Here is a 17735-nt window from a genome sequence, read left to right as displayed (position 1 = left end):
CAAGTATCTGGTTTTTATTATTATACGTACGGTCACGTCTGAAAATATCGATACGAAAAAAGTGCCAAAACATCTATACAGGAATAAAGTCCTGTATATTTTAAGGTATATATTAAGGTAGTGTATTCATATTTTAGGTAGTGTATTCTTTTCGGGGATGATCCCATAGTAAAAGTTGTTCAGTATGACCTACATATTCATCCCTCAGAGTATGGGCAGACCATAGACAAAGGAGTTACTTATATTCTCTTTGTTTAGACATAAGAAAATCACTCAGTATAAACAAATTTTACTCCCAAAACCCTTTCATTAGAAACCACCGCGCAACTTCTTAGGGCTTGTGCACAAATCACGCGAGGTTCGATAGGGAAGAGGGGGGTCGCGAAAAAAGTAGCCGAAAAAACCTCGTGTGATTTGTGCACAAGACTTTAATCTAAGATGGTGCACCTAATATAATAGTTTTTATTATTTGGTTGTCTCTGTTTAATAGTAATGACGAGACAGATAGTGCTAAATTATACGTCACAAGTTTCTGTGCACTGAGCAATATGCGATTGAGTTGAAGGCATTTAGAAATTACATTCCTCGTTTTCTAAGTACCTTTGCCTCACTTCTTTTAGAACAACTGTGTAAAGCCTGGTGGGGTAAGAGGAACACAGGGACAAGACGAACTTTTTTATTTGTTAATTGTCATAATGTTCCTCTTACGCCAACCGACACCTAATTTTATTTTAATAAACTGTTTTCAAAGCAATGCGTTCAAGATTCGTTAATAAATGATATTGCATTTTTAGTTTTTAGTACATATACGAGTAAACAAAAAATATCGTTTACAATACATATGGTGCTACTTTTTCGCACTAGTGCGATAATTGACACATTACATGACTATGTCGAAAATTTAAAGGGCCATATGTACTGTAAAACGTTGTACGATACATGTGCAAATAAGTATTAGGTTTCCTATTTTTCTCACTTGTATTGTAATGTACTATTTCGTCGCCAATGCTTTGAATCACTTGACGTACTCTGCTTGCATTACGATATCCAAATTTTCATTATTAGCGAATAAACGAAATTAAACCTTATTTCATATGCAATAGACTAGATGATCTATCGACTGGATTTGCATTGGACTTAACAGTATTGTATTTATCTTAATGTTAACAGAGTACTCTTAAAACACGTGCTCGATGGTTAGGACTATTCCCAGTAGTTAGGTCTACATAATGACATTAATGATTATTACCTTAATAAAGTTTTTGAAAACATTGAACTAATTTTATTGTTTAAACTCGTGTTTTTTTCACTCGCGTGACATGTTTCAAAGAGGCTAGGTCTCCTTTCTCAAGCACTAACGAAAACAAAGCGCAGCAGTACGCGAAGCACGGCGGTCTAGCCGGCTAGCACTGTTAGTGCTTGAGTAAGGAGACCTAGGCTCTCCGAAATATGTCATGCGAGTGACTAAAACACGTGAGCTTAAACCGTAAAATTAGTTTATGTGTTATTCTTGTGACAATACAGAAAAAGGTACGTTTCGATTTAAACGACGCGTATTCACAAAATTTTCAATGCATAAACTCGAAATGAACATATAGGCACAGAAAGTGCCTTTTTATGAGTCAACATACCCCTTTATGTACACGATTGTACCACTTTTTATATTTCCTCTTATAATGCATTATTAGACGCGGAAAACGTCCGGAAAATCAATTTCCAGAGATATTTATAATATTGCCACTGGTTTATAATTACTTAAGTACTTTCCGAACTTGCATCACAAATTGCTATTATTTATACAGTCTAAGTTCATAAATATGTACCTGTCACCTTAATCCATTGCCTTAAGGTGAAAAAATGAACGAAATGAATGAAAATTTATGAACACGACTGTACCTTAGGGTAAGTGGTATGGCAGTAACTACTGGGAATGATCCAACGTATAAATGACTAACAAAGATGACGGATGAATATCAGGTGAATATCAGATGAATATCAGATGGGTGCCACTTGAAGCTTCATTCAGGTCACAGAGAGCATTTGGGCGCTTGCTGTTTCCTAGAAGTTAGTAAAAATAATGTTAAATGGCTTCTAATGTAGGGCGCCAAACGTGTAAACATTTTTTTAGCTTCCTTATTGATGGTACATTTGGAGCTAAGTTTGAACACTTTGAAAATATGTCATGTTAAGTCATGTATTTGCAATACACGTAGATACTGTTTCGCTCACATTTGTTTTATATTAAATAAAGAACGAACTTTTCAATAAAAGAAACATAACATATGAAAGCATTAAAAACTGATAAATTTGCTTTACCGTACTCGGTTTACATCTTTGGCCACTTCTACTGAAGACCAGTTAAAGCCTGATACAGAAATATATGATCACGCGCCATATTGCGGAATTTCATTGGAACTAAATTTTTCATACTGAACTGAACTGTCATCCTATACATGAGAATAACAGCGCCCTCTTGATCATATATTTCTGGTCGGGCTTTACATAAGCATCAAAATAAATGAAAAACGGATATTATTTTTACTTAGATGTCGAGAGTTGCAATTTATGCAACAAATAAAACACTTTAAAAACCTCTACTGCTATAAAAGGTAGCCTGCCATGACTGCCTTGTCAGTGTCAAACTGACATATCGCTAACGTCTGCGTAACTTACTTTCTATACATCTCGCTCGCACTAATATGCCAGTACGAGCGAGATGCAAATAAAGTAAGTTACGCTCACGCTAGCGAATGTCAGTGTCAGACGGGTGGTAAGGTGGATTAAAAAAGAGAAAGCAAGATAAAATGTTAGTTATAAAAATATTAAATATTATTTTAATTACAATTTAACACAAAATGGAAGAGAGGCAGTGAATAAAGATTTATTAAAAACATTTCATGTACATAAGTGACAGTCTCAAAATAAAAACATATCAAAAGTACAACATATAAAAACGTTAATGTAAATTTCTTGATTCCACAGCGGTTAGTAAATACTAATATTCTTAGGAGCAAATCTGTAAAATGCAAGTAAGAGGGGTTAGGCGGATATCCTCACTAGATACAAAAACTTTTGCCCATTTTTGTCTATTTCATTCGGTACAAAAAAACACAGGACTTCATGGTTCGAGCAATAGGGAATATTACGTAGGAACACTGCGTAGGGGGCGCCACTACCACAATCTGAGGGTCAAACCTCTCTATCACTCTTGCATATTCGAGCGATAAAGAGACAGATAACTAAATTTTGGTTTTCGCTTTTCCCGGTAACAAACCGCCTTGATGTATCAATGTCATATTTTATTATCTGTGAAAATTTGTCAAAAATCAGTTTAAGGCACAGCATGTATAAGTTACTCTATGGTTTACGATAGGTGCTAGTGCTGCACTCTGGCGGCAGAACATTGCAGTAATACTCCCTATTATAAATTTTATTGATACAAAATGTGTCACTTGTCGCGTCACGTGATTTTTCGTTTACATTTTTTTTCATTTATTTGGCCATGTTTCATTAGACCAAATTTTTTTTAATAACGATAGTTTTGCGTGAAATGACTGTTCGGGAGATTAATGTATGCATGAGTTTAAAGTTTTTTCCCATCGTCATTTTAACGCCTTATGCCCATGTGACGTAACGACGTGCATATAACCAATAGAACTTGTTTAGATAGACTTTTTTAATAAATCAAGAACACACAAAAGATTAGGGCAAAGCTAAGAGATTAGGGTTTTTCCATTTTTACATTTATTCTAAGATTAGGGCAAAGGTTTTGTAGTGCTGGAAAAAGGGATGAAAATATGTTAGATCTTAAATATATAGGATGGAACATATAAGGACTAAAACATGGAATACAAGGTTAATGAAAAATAGTTTACTCGAAAATATATTTTATTCCACATAGTACGTGGGAGCTACCTTTAAGAATGGATAAAACATTTGTCTTTTATAAAGCAAAACGTGCATAGTATAGTTAAAGTGATAGTAAAGATATAATAATCGATTCTTTGTACATATAATATTTACTAATATTGTACTTATCGCCTACTTTGAACTCACAACATCAATAAAATGTTATCTGAATGTACAAGCACTCGAGCTTGTTAATTTACGTTGCAAATACTCGCCGAAACTAGATAACGCTTGGTGTTAGCTTATTCGACAGATAATACATCGTAACTGATTAAACTACTACACCGTGGGCCGTAATGAACCGACAATATTAAACCATAGACTCCAATTCGTAATTGGAACACAAACTGAAATGGCATGATATGTAATCGAAATATTTTCTCTTGGAGGATTTAATAACTGGAGTCGCCTTTAAGATGAAAGGGGACGACCGCCCCGAAACCGCCTTTACATACAAACGTAGTCACCATTTTCTTCATGAATATTAACATTTTTTTAAACATTTTTAGACAATTTGATGTGTTTTAATCATAGCTATGCCCAACCGTTTCATTTATTTCGTTTTTTTTTTCAATATTATAAGAGTTGGGAGCATTTAAAAATTTGTATGAAACCTGTTATTCGCTCCTAACTTTTATAATAATTTAAATAAAACGAAAATGCAAACGGTCCGGCATAGCTATGAATAAAATACGTAAAATTCCGTAAAAATACTTTACATAATGTCAATATCCAGGGAGGAAAATGAGGACTACGTTTGAATGGAGAATCGGTCGTCCGCTTTCCTCTTAAGAGCTTACCCCTCTGTGGAAAACCTTGACCTCACTGACGTTTATCTGACATGGTTATTTTGTCGTGCCCGTCCGTCGCAAAAATCGGACTGTTTTGTACAGAAAATTACAGACAAAGCGTCTCCAGTTGATCTCCAAGTATTATCTAGATACGTTACTTCGCGACATCGTGTCAAGCAAAGTTAAAAAAAAAACTAACTGGCACCGCAGTGGGCGCATTTTATATTACCTATTTAGAGTCATAATATAGTTTAAGAAATAAAAACGTTTAAAAGATAATCCTCATTGCCAAAATCTTAATCTAAAGTAGATTAACACACACTTACTACTTACTACTATGACTACACTACTCGTTGTCAGTTGTTACAACTGGACCTAAGGCATTGTTTGCACAACAAATAGTAAATATAGGTTAATTTATTTAATTTTATTATAGTTAATGTTGTATGCCGTTTTCAAGCAAACGCTTGTCATTAAGTTTTTATAGCCCCCTACTCCTACAAAATGTCACATTTAGCCTAAGTACTAGAAACGCACATTCATTTATTAATGACCTATTCATTAAAAAGTAATTTAATATGGCAAGGCTATCGCTATTTTAACGAAACAATATTAACCCATACATAGGCACGTGGTTAGATTTTGTCGGTTTATGTAGACTCACGGTGTATATTACCTACTCGACATTAGCGAACATATACATATATTATAAAACAACAGATGTCAGTAACTTGTAACAATTATAAATAATACAACATGCTTTAAATTACAACAATTAGCGCATCGTATGACTGGAGCTATGGCTATCACCGTCTCATACAAATCATTTATACATACATTCTGAAGGTAATCTGTGTATTTCAATGCGCAAAGCAAAAATATTAGTAAGTATAGTCAGACAAGAAAATAGAAGTGTAGCATCAAACAAAAATAGCGTTAAAAAAGTAGCTTCGCTAGATGGAGCTTGAAGGCCTAAACATAGAAAATCGGTATCAGTAGGCCCCCAGACATAAAGTCTTACAAAAGCTGTAGGTAACTAGGTACATAACAATTTTACATGACGTGGGCATTCCCCCAACCCGTAAAGAACAAAATTTCTAATCAAATTAGTATAAGAACCCGATGTATGTTACGTATTTTTGACAATATACAATAAATTACAACGACATGTATGCAAGGCTATAGCGATGCTGCAATTTTAACATGCAATTATTATTGTTTGACTGCGCTAATTTATTACTGGAGCGTTTGGGACGTATCGCTTTCGTGAACAATTTTATAGAAGTGGCAGTAGATTTTGAAGACATTTTCAATAATATCCTCCTAAGAAAGTTCTAAGACATAGAGAGTAATTTTTTCATTTTTGAATTTGGAACCTTCTATTTTCCTTTTAAAAGGAACTCGGGAATTAGGAGGATAAGGTATCCTCTATTGTCTGTCAAGCTATTCCGCCTGTAGAAAACAGCGCCGTAGCCAAATGTAAAAAACGTAGGCGCGAAAGGGTATCGTCCCACTGAAAATTTTAAATGCGCCTTTTTCTACTGACAAACTTGTTTGGCCGGCTATATCGAATAGCATGCTGCTAAAATCTACAGCCACTTTGTCGAAAATGTACCCATGAGAGCGAGGTCCCAACGCTCGAATACGATCACTGCATCACGGTCAAAATTTACAACCAAAGTTTGGTTCGAAAGTGAACGCTCGAATGAAAAATCTTTATTTTTCTACGTTAGTCACTATCTACACCACCACCACTATCATATCAGAGGCTTTAGCACAAATCAATAACCACGGCACCTAGCCCAGTCATCCCGACGAAGTACGTATAACCAACAAATCTAAGTACTAGCACCCTGTAAATGATACATACGTCGGAGAGTAGATACAGGCAAATAATTATTAATAAAGAAAAAACGCTTATGGCGGTTATAGACTAGCGTATTTACGCGCGCGTTTTTTTCGCTACTTTTGGTCTATACGAGCTTACACGTTCGTATAGTCGTTCGATTTGAAGCTGGCCCCGAGCGGCTAATCCTTTGTCTATTGTTAAGTAAAACCGCACGTGCCACTACCCGCAAAAAAGGGTCGTATAATTCTAATTGGCACCTGAGCGCGGGCCAGTCCAATGCTCAAAAGACCAGAGTAGGTGCGCTCTCCGATAACGCGCCTTTGTTACGCATCTCGAGGACACATTTTAGACTGGATCTGTAGCGTTCAACTCGCCGACACTCAGTAACCGTAGAGGGAGCACACAAGAAAGAGCAAATTATGTTTCCATTTGTTCATTTTGAATTCTATTTCATTTGCCATAGAAGTTTTAATTCAATAACCGGTTAAAGTGGCCGGACCATTTTTATGCAGGTAGTGACACGTGCGGTTTTACTTAACAATAGACAATGGATAAGGCGCTGGGGGCCAGCTAGAAATCTAACGACTATACGCGTACGCTAGTATAAAACGTACTGCTCGTAGTTGCTGCTTTTGTCTAGACCTTCAACAAGAAGGAGTTTTGGCCGAAGAGTGTCGGATTTCGGCGGTTCCGAGGCCGGCTCCCACTCGAGGTAACGTAATGCATCGCAACCATAATGTGATTTGTATTGTTTAGTTTTAAAATATATTGTTATAATATAATATGTATGTTTTAAGGTATTTATTTATGGGCCACTAGTTCCCTGAATTAAGATTTTCATTCATTCATTCAAAACGCTAGTCTGTAACCACCCTTAGCACAAGGAATTTCGTACATTGACCTGTTCCTATCTCGCATGCTCATAGTCATATGACTACCCTTATATGCAATATTGCTATATCGATCGCACAGTGTCATTGACCACTGTCATGGGCGGAACAGCAATATAATGACGCGAGCGATAGATAGGAACAGGGAGCCTACCTCCCTGTCCGCTTACGTACGAATTTACTAGTGCGACAGAGAGGCAACACGTCGAACGTGGTTCGCGGTAGGCCCTCAGACAATGTACGAAATTTTTTTTGCTAAGCGTTCTTTATTAAGTAAAAAAATGTAGTCTAAGAAAAATTCGTGCTTCGAATTTCACAGCTGATGTAGGTAGATGGCGCTGCACGGCTCCGTATTACACGGTAATTTTGGTTAACAAAAGTTTAAATTTGACATTTAGATTACCACAAAACTTATGTGACCGCGGCCGGCAAAACGTCCCACTTAGTCGCTTGCCATAAAGACACATTGTCAGATTATTCGTATAAACATACAAGCATATCACGTCCTTATGGCAAGCGACAAAGTGGGACGATTTGCCGGCCGCGTTCACATATGATGCAGTTAACAGCCACCAATTTCGGTTGACCAATTTCAAGTTAGATTTTTTCTTAGACTTAATACGATTAATAATAATACCTCACCCTCTCTACTCTCCAACACCTTAATACATGTAATGTAGTATGCATGCCGGTTAAGCTATTCTACTGTAGACTATGGCTTATGTATAATTCATACACGATTGTAGCATCTTACTAAAGTCAAGGGAACTTGAACTGTATACAAAGCCCACCCATATTTAAATGCCAGCGTAAAGGGTTGCACGGTATAATGTATGCAATTTGAACCTAATGACACACCTGGTACAGTACATATTTAAATGGCAACGTCAATGGTCGCCAAGGGCGTCGCCAGTTGATGGCCAACAGGAGGTGAAGTATACATTTACCCCCTTATTCATAAACGTGTACTAAAGTTACGATGCCGTTAATAATCGTTTGTCCCTTTCCATCATACCAATACGTCGGAAAGGGACAAACGATGATCAGCGGCATCGTAACTTTAGTACACGTTTATGAATAAGGGGGTTAGTTACTAATTTTATTCTATAAATGAATTCTAGGGGGGCAGCTGCCCCCTGCCACCCCTAGACGACGCCCTTGATGGTCGCTCGCCTCTAGCCACCTACAATACAAAACATACCTGGACAAATGCAACTATGATTTGTTTGAAAAAAGCTTAAGACAGCAGACTATATTTAAATAGATTGTAACTGCTCCAATGAGAAACTCCAATGACCGCAAGCTGCACCGTGGCGCTGCCATTTAAATTTGAAACTTAATTCCTGCGTATAAAGTTTAAATTCCTATGACAAGTAAGGCGAGTATGAATTAAACAAGTGGCTGATATAAGCTTAGCTTACATGTGCTCGGGGTGGCTTTTGATGCAGTCGATGAAATCGCTGGGCTTCAGCTCGCCGCGGCAGATGCGGAACACGGACGTGAACAAGGGGAATCTGCAAATAGGGATATTTTTTTAAATACAGTAATAAATATACTCTGACAAAGCAATTGGCTACTTCACAGTTTTTTGTAAATAATTTCTATAAAGAACTCATGGCATTTAAGTGACACAAAGGTCAGAAATGATAGTTAAAGTCTGTCGCTCGCACTCGACGATTGAAACGCCTCTAACGAAATGATAATGTATTGTGGATTTGTTATTCAGGACATTCTATCGGACGTCGACAAAGGCATTTGATAAACAAATCCATTATTACGTGTAAAGTATTACAATCATGCAATCAAGCTAAATCTCCTGTCGACGGCGAATGACCTCCGCTTACATTACATGGATACACGCCAAGATCGACTATTTCGGTACCTACTGTAATAATGGAGGCAATGCAATGCAACTAATAGTATGGATACTATTGTATGTATATTGTTTATGTTTTTAACAACGTTTGCTCGGTGTAGGCTCCATACAGAACGTAAGGAAATGAGGATAAACGCGGAAAAATAAAAAAAAATAACAGTTATTTATTCTCAGACAAACAATATCTACAGTCCATATTTGTTAGTATCTTATAGTTTAGATTGCTGATTATTGTGACCGATCTACCGAACTGCATGTTTGTGAACATGCAATTCGATAAATCGTCTCAAAATAACAGAATCAAACCGTTCAGCTATTATTTTTAGGATTAAAGCTTAACGCAAATTGCGATGTAAACGTTAAAAAAAAACAAGGAATCATAAACTACAGATTTAGGGGAACAATTTACAATCTGTGGATTTTTAGCCTCATGCCGCGCGAAGTACATCGGTGTGCAAAGACGTACCCCGGTTGAGGTAAACGCACGCGCGATTACTACCGCTCGTGCGATAAATAGGAAAAGTGAGGAATGAAAGGCAGGATCAAGCGCGTCAATTTCCTCACGAGTCGACCTATCATGGAAACTATCCCAAATACACGACACACGTTTTGTGCTAAAATGGCATTGGACAGATTGGGTAGTAGATGAGGCAGATTAGGTAGTAGATGAGACAGATTAGGTAGATTAGGTGGTAGATTGGGTAATCAGACTGTTATTATAATCTCTGGGATAAAAAAACAAAGAGCGGAAGATACTAACTTGGCCTCCATGTTCTTGTTGGCGAGCATGTGGTTGACCTCTTCGGCGGTGATGGGGCCCTGCAGTTTCTGTCCATTGAGCATCTCATCTTCTAACTCCTTGATGGAGCGCCCGGTCTTCACGAACGCTTCTGCCACTCGCCTGTTCCTGCCACCTGTATGTAAAAAGGGAAGATTTTTTTTTATACTACGTCGGTGGCATACAAGCATACGGTCCGCCTGATGGTAAGCAGTTTCCGTAGCCTATGTACGCCTGCAACTCCAGAGGAGTTCCATGCAAGTTGCCGACCCTAAACCCGCCCCCCCTCGTTGAGCTCTGGCAACCTTACTCACCGGCAGGAACACAACACTATGAGTAGGGTCTAGTGTTATTTGGCTGCTGTTTTCTGTAAGGTGGAGGTACTTCCCCAGTTGGGCTCTGCTCTAGATCTGGAATGACATCCGCTGCGCTGTTCCCTACCACACAAAGCGTACCTCTCTTTTGGACGTAGTTTAAGGACGTACCCGGGTCGGGAAGATGATGAGAAAATGGACACATATTGTTTATAATTGTTAAATCCGAACGCGACGGCACAGAATAGATACGAGTATTGCACCTGCGTACCGAATTGTCGTTGCCTTTCTAAACCGATGTTCGATAGCGGAAGGTAAGGAATAAGATTGTTCATCCCTAACGTCTAACGTTAGTAAGGGTTGATACCTGAGAGTTATCTGCTGATCTCTAACTGCACATAGGTACATTTTCTGCCGAAACTGAGGGTATCATAAGCTCAATTATGCGATTACTGCGTTATGCTTACTACGTACAGCCAATTTAATCGATCGATCAAATAACGCAATCGATCAAAACCTGCATACGAGTCGCACCATCTACATGTTGCGGATTCGATACTCGCTCGGACCAAACAGTTTTCCTGATTCTCGAGTGTTATATATTTACTTGGGGTAGAGTCAACTATGTATGAAAATATCGTGTGGGTAATTGTGTTTATCAGTTCTGGAATAACCGCCGTATGAACAACGCTGTGTTCGGTTTCTTCATCCCACAGAAACCCACCATATTGAGTTAAGCGTGGAACTATATTATTTTGTGTTTAAAGAAATCTAAACTTGTAATTAAATAAATAAATAAATATTATAGGACATTATTACACAAATTGACTAAGTCCCACAGTAAGCTCAATAAGGCTTGTGTTGAGGGTACTTAGACAACGATATATATAATATATAAATATTATAAATACTTAAATACATAGAAAACACCCATGACTCAGGAACAAATATCCATGCTCATCACACGAATAAATGCCCTTACCAGGATTTGAACCCGGGACCATCGGCTTCGTAGGCAGGGTCACTACCCACTAGGCCAAACTGGTCGTAATTGCATACATTTACAACGGTAATATTATTACAAGTCTACCGACTGGTAAACAAGGATAGAACAATAAGGCGTATTGACAGCCAGATTTAGACATTGTTCGGCACCGATTGATGTCTATCAATAAAACTATTCTTATCGCTTAGCGCACTCTCACCGCAGGAAAGACTTCGAGATAAATATTGTGGAACAATCCAATACAAATAAATCTAGTCCCATAAACTCAAAAAAGCGGCCAAGTGCGAGTCGGACTCGCCCATAGACATGTCAAGACAAACCCACACATGTTCAAAAAGAGCTCAGAAGTATTTAAACGTCAAGTGAGGCACAAACATGCACTTTACATTCCTCTACAAAGGACAGATATTTACAGGAAAAACTCTTACTGCATGTGCATAAAAATTTATAATAAGTTACCGGACAAATTCAAAGAATTACCAGAAATAATCTTTAAGAAAGAGCTTACTAAGTGGTTAATTGATAAGTGTTTTTATAGTGTAAATGAATTTCTATTAGATTAACATTTGATTATATGAAATTTGTGACTATTAATTGAAATTTGGTAATGTAACATGATCTATTTGTATACTATGATAATTTTATTTTTAATTGATTTTATAATTTAAATTTGGTAACTTGACATATAATTAATTGTAAATGAATTTGATGTATGTATTTCTAATTTATATAAGATAGTGTTATGATTGCTAATTAGTCTCTTATGATATGTTGACATTTATTTACTGTGTGTATAAAATGCGACACAATTTTGCACGCCAATAAATGGCTGAATGTAAATGGAAACCCGAATAATCACCCTAACATCTTGTAACCTATGTACCTACATTCTTGCAAATAAACATTTATCTTATCTTATCTTATCTGAAGGGATCCGTACCATTTATGACGTATTAAAAAAAACTACTTACTAGATCTCGTTCAAACCAATTTTCGGTGGAAGTTTGCATGGTAATGTACATCATAATTTTTTTTCGTTTTATCATTCTCTTATTTTAGAAGTTACAGGGGGGACACACACACACACATTTTACCACTTTGAAAGTGTCTCTCGCGCAAACTATTTAGATTAGAAAAAAATTATCCATAGATACCCCATACGTATGGGTTTGATGAAAAAAAATTTTTTGAGTTTCAGTTCTAAGTATGGAGAACCCCCAAAATTTATTGTTTTTTTTTTCTATTTTTGTGTGAAAATCTTAATGCGGTTCATAAAATACATCTACTTACCAAGTTTTAACAGTATAGTTCTTATAGTTTCGGAAAAAAGTGGCTGTGACATAAACGGACTGATGGACATGACGAATCTATGGTTCCGTTTTTCGCCATTTGGCCACGGAACCCTAAAAAGCTTGTGTTGTGGGTTCTAGACTACGACATAATAACATCCATAAAATTACTAAAATACAAACAAGCGACGGTGTGAACGGTTAGTTGCGACAGCAAAGACGCAACGACAGCAACGCATTTTATCATGAAAATTGACAGTGAAATGGCGTCAAACGCTGCAAATATAAAAAAAATATCGAACTTTATAAACTAGCTAAGCCGTATTATACCTATTAATCAGACAAATACATTCCAGGGTTCGAACCCAAGAGAACCAGTTTTACGGACAGGGTCATTATAAACTTGTCTAAAGCGGCTTTTATAATGATGTGTAACCAGAGCCAGGGATCACACTTAAAATAATTCTACCAAGTGCTTGATAATATATCTTGTCGCACTGTGAGGGATTGCATTCCCCCATCAGTGTTGTTTTTATTTAAATTAATGTTTGCTGTACCTACTAACCCCTTAGTTTGTAAGTTCTACTAATAAAAATATGTGTCCATGTGTTACATGTAATAAATATATTCATTCATTCATATGGGAATAGCGTCGAGATAATAACAATCATGTTCGACACCAGTAATATAGGATAAGCTACTTATAATGGATTTAAACCGTTATCGACCTTCAGAGGTTGCAGAGAACGTCGCATTCTATTTGAAAATTAATCTGTGATTAGATAGCCGTGACAGTTGTGGGAATGGTTTTACATCGGTTTATGTAATATTCCATAAATGCTACGTTTTCAAGTAAAAGTTTTAACTTTATGGCAACAGTTGTATTTCATAATTTCAAATTGTGATTTATTTATTCTACCCACTATTTTAGAATAACTAAAAAAAATTGAGAGTAATAATTTATTAAAAAAGAAACCAAAATTATGTCAAATTTCATTAAAGATCGTCTAAATACTGAAACAAATTTTGATAAGAAAACATCACATCAAAATTTCAACATATCAAACACATGTGACGTTTCATGATTAAACTGACTTAGTATCAACAAAATATTTCTCGAAAGTAACAAAATCGCAGCGTCAATAATTACAGTAATGACAATTTTTACTTCGCCGTTGAGATACGCGTACTAGACGCACACTACATACATGGTTATACGATGAAACTGAATGGAAAAACTCGTAAAACGTCATGTTTGTTGACTGGGTTGTTTGACTTTCCTGCTATAAATATTCCGTTCCATTCATGGGTTATTTGCCTCAAATTGTTTGACTGTAAGGGCCACCTCACACTAGCGTCTCCCGAGCGTCAGCGTGTAGTCAACTCTATGGCTGCTGCTCGACGCAACGCTGGCGCAACCGCGCAGCGACGCCATTTTCCATAGCGCTGACTAGACGCCGACGCTCATAAGACGCTAGTGTGTGGTGGCCTTAAAGGGGATAAGATGGATATCCATTATTGTAAGTGGATTGGGTAAGTTTTTTAGCCAACGTAAACGTCATATTTTCATAGGGATTTGACGTTCATGGCGGCACTGCCTCACTCTGTGATTTGCGAAGTCGGTGTAGAGTAGGGAATGCAATCTCGATCTCGCGAGATCTCGCACGAATTTTCGAGATTCAATCTTGTTCAAAGGAAATCTAGATTTTTGTAATCTCGATCGAGATCTCGATTAATATGTTCGAGATCTCAGACGAGATTTTAATATTAATACGCGTAAATTACTTTGTTTTGAGTTATTTATTTGACCTGAGATTTATGTTGCTGAGGCAGTGCTATTGTGTACCAAAATTTTTTTGTAAGTTGCTCAGTATATTTCAAGTAGAATTATATTTTTTGTTATATGTCGATATCACTTGTTGTTTTTATCCACAAAATTTAACATGTCGTACCGTAATAACTTAAGTAGTTTATAGGAAAATAAAAAACAAAATAACACGTTTGTAATTACTCTTTCAAATCGATCTCGTCAAGATTAATCTCGATCTCGTAAGTCTGACGTTCGAGATTTCGATTCAGATTTTTCGTGCCAGGTCTCGAATCGCCAATATTGGTGCGAGATTGCATTCCCTAGTGCAGAGTGAGCTCTAGTAATATTCCTATAAAATACCCGTGTAAGGTAACAAGAACAAGATAGCGCACGCTAACCTATGCCCCGATACCGATAAGGAGCTACATTCATTAGAAATGAAAACGAGTCATTTGTAGAGAAATTACCATACAAGGTAACCCGTATTCATTGCTCTTGTGTAGAAGAGATAAATGCAACCAATTTACAAACATGGTTAAGTGGTACTCATTATTTCATTAGTACTAGTAGGTATAGTTGCCTGATGTACGTTTATTGATTTTCAATGAATTAGACATTGTCAAAGACACATTGATTGAATGAGATGTGTATAATCTAAGACTATTTCGTGTTTCGAATTTGACAGGTAAACGAGATGGCGCTGTACAGCTCCATAAGTCCATAAATTTTGCGGTAACTCTGATTGTCAAAAGTTGACGTTTAACAATTTAGTACAGTACAGTACTGCGCAATATGTTCTGGATGTCAAACTAAGGGGCACGTTTTTAGGGTTCCGTAGCCAAATGGCATAAAACGGAACCCTTATAGTTTCGCCATGTCCGTCTGTCTGTCTGTCTGTCTGTCTGTCTGTCTGTCTGTCTGTCTGTCTGTCTGTCTGTCTGTCCGAGGCTTTGCTCCGTGGTCGTTAGTGCTAGAAAGCTGAAATTTGGCATGGATATATAAATCAATAAAGCCGACAAAGTCGTACAATAAAATCTAAAAATTTAATTTTTTTTAGGGTACCTCCCCTACACGTAAAGTGGGGGTGAATTTTTAAGAATTTCTAATAGGGGTTTTCAAGAAACATTTTTTGATAAAGTGAATATATTCGGAGATAATCGCTCCGAAAGAAAAAAAAAATGTCCCCCCCCCCCCTCTAACTTTTGAACCATAGGTCCAAAAAATTTGAAAAAAATCGTGGAAGTAGAGCTTAAGAAAGACATTAAATGAAAACTATAGCGGACATAATCAGTTAAGCTGTTTTTGAGGTATCGCAAAAAGTTTTCCCTTCATAGTAAAAAGACTTACTTTAATTAGGTACTGATTATGCAAATTTGCCTATTTGTTTAACTCGGGTGAAAGGTACCATTTACTACACTTTAAGCTCCAGTTTAGCTTATTGTGACGGAAGAGTAACTACGGAACCCTACACTGAGCGTGGCCCGACATGCTCTTGGCCGGTTATTTACTTGACTTTACCTCTCTATTACAATTGATTCTTCTTGGACATTATAAATTTGGATGCATACAGAAAAGTTCTTCGGAAGGATGTTTAATTATGTAAATGACATGGCTTTCAGTCATTTATTTGCGTGAGCTATTACTATAATCGTTCGAAAAAAAATACAATTTGACAAATGCCCCAGTTGCACGCAATCGCGCTATATGTTCCAATAGTATCGTGCGCCTTACTTGTTATGAACCCTGACTTCTGAGGGCCCACCGCGGAAACTGCGGAGATCTTTCTCTTTTACTCCAAAGCAAGGCGTAATTAGAGTGACAGAGAAAGATGCCCGCAACTTGCGAACTTCGATTTTCGCGGTTATAGCACTGGTCAAAGGGTGTCGTTTACGTGTTTCGATACCAGACGACACAAATTGACACAATGAAGTTACATCATTGTGTCGTCAAAATAATGTTCAGCTAACTTTTGTGTTGTACGGTGACAGTTCTGTTCCCAAAGTTAAGAATATGGGTACCACTTGTACCTATACTACGAGTATTTACGCTTTGTGTGGACACCATAGATTATATGCAGAATAAGTAGTGGATGGTAATAAAAAATAACCGAAGAGGTGCGTAATGAAGAGGCCTGTACTCAACAGTGGAATAATACATGCTTACCCTCCTAATACTACTACTGGAATTTGAACTTATAGTGCAGGGAAAACAGTTGATTTTATTTTGTTGCAAAACAAAACAAATGCAACTCTGTTCCAATCGAATATGATTTAAATTTCATGGAACTGAATAAGTCCTATAGGAAGGACTTACTAGGTTAAAGTAGAATAGCGGACCCGAAGCTCCAAAGCAGCAGCTGTGCTATCGCTAAAATGACTGAGACATCGATAGAAAGATATGTCATAACTCACCATAGCAAGTGGTAATAAGGTCAGCAACCCCACAGGACTCGAAGAACGTGCTGAGCTTGGATCCGGGGTAGAAGACGTCCACGAATTTGATCATCTCCATGAGTCCGAGACGGATGACGGCAGCTTTCGTGTTGTCGCCGAAGCCTAAGCCGTCTACGAAGCCGGCACCCACCGCTACGATGTTCTGTACAAATTGAAATATGTTTTAATAAGACCAATTTGTGACCGGCATATAAATGAGGGTGCGGAGTGTTAGAGACATACCAAGCTAATTGTAAGTTGGAAACGATTTTGATAGCCCAATCTGTGCAAGTGTTAAGTAAACGTCATAATTTTATAGAAGTGTTTGGCGTTTAAAATAACACTTGCACTGCCTGGGCAGTCAAAAGCGATGCCAACTTATTTTGGTCTGACTCTAGGGTTGGCAACGTGCATGTGACACTTCTGGAGTTGCGGTGACTGCTCACCATCAGGCGGGCCGTATGCTTGATGCCACCGACGTAGTATAAAAAAAATGTATTGCAGGCAAGGCTGACTTGGGACAAAAACTCACGTATTTGCATACAAACGTCACTCACGCACAGAAAGGAAGAGCTTCACTCCTGCTCTACCGACCTTCTGTAAGTGGAATATATATACAAACACAAGAATTAAAAGCAAAGACATTTGCCTTTTTTATTTCGAGTAACGGTTATAACTAGGGATGTCACGAATATTCGCATTCGAATTCGTATAAGCGAATATTCGCATCATTTTAAACATTCGCATTTGCATCAAATGTAGCGAATGTTTTGCGAATGCGAATGTGGGCG

The 17735-nt window shown here is 37.4% G+C and overlaps 1 protein-coding gene across 1 annotated transcript in view; it reads right to left on the bottom strand.

Annotated features, from left to right (window-relative positions):
* Positions 1–8856: 8856 nt before the first annotated feature.
* Positions 8857–17735, bottom strand: part of LOC133520257 (glycerol-3-phosphate dehydrogenase [NAD(+)], cytoplasmic) — a 28223-nt gene continuing 19344 nt past the window's right edge. Inside the window, exons 6-8 of the mRNA XM_061854636.1 lie at positions 16924–17107; positions 10076–10229; positions 8857–8953 (exon numbers count right to left, since the gene is read on the bottom strand). Coding sequence (XP_061710620.1) covers positions 8857–8953; positions 10076–10229; positions 16924–17107 — 435 coding nt within the window. The remainder of the gene's footprint in view (positions 8954–10075; positions 10230–16923; positions 17108–17735) is intronic.

The sequence above is a fragment of the Cydia pomonella genome, chromosome 8 (genome assembly GCF_033807575.1).
Source record: "Cydia pomonella isolate Wapato2018A chromosome 8, ilCydPomo1, whole genome shotgun sequence".
Classification (NCBI taxonomy): domain Eukaryota; kingdom Metazoa; phylum Arthropoda; class Insecta; order Lepidoptera; family Tortricidae; genus Cydia; species Cydia pomonella.
This window is presented reverse-complemented; position numbering and strand designations above follow the sequence as displayed.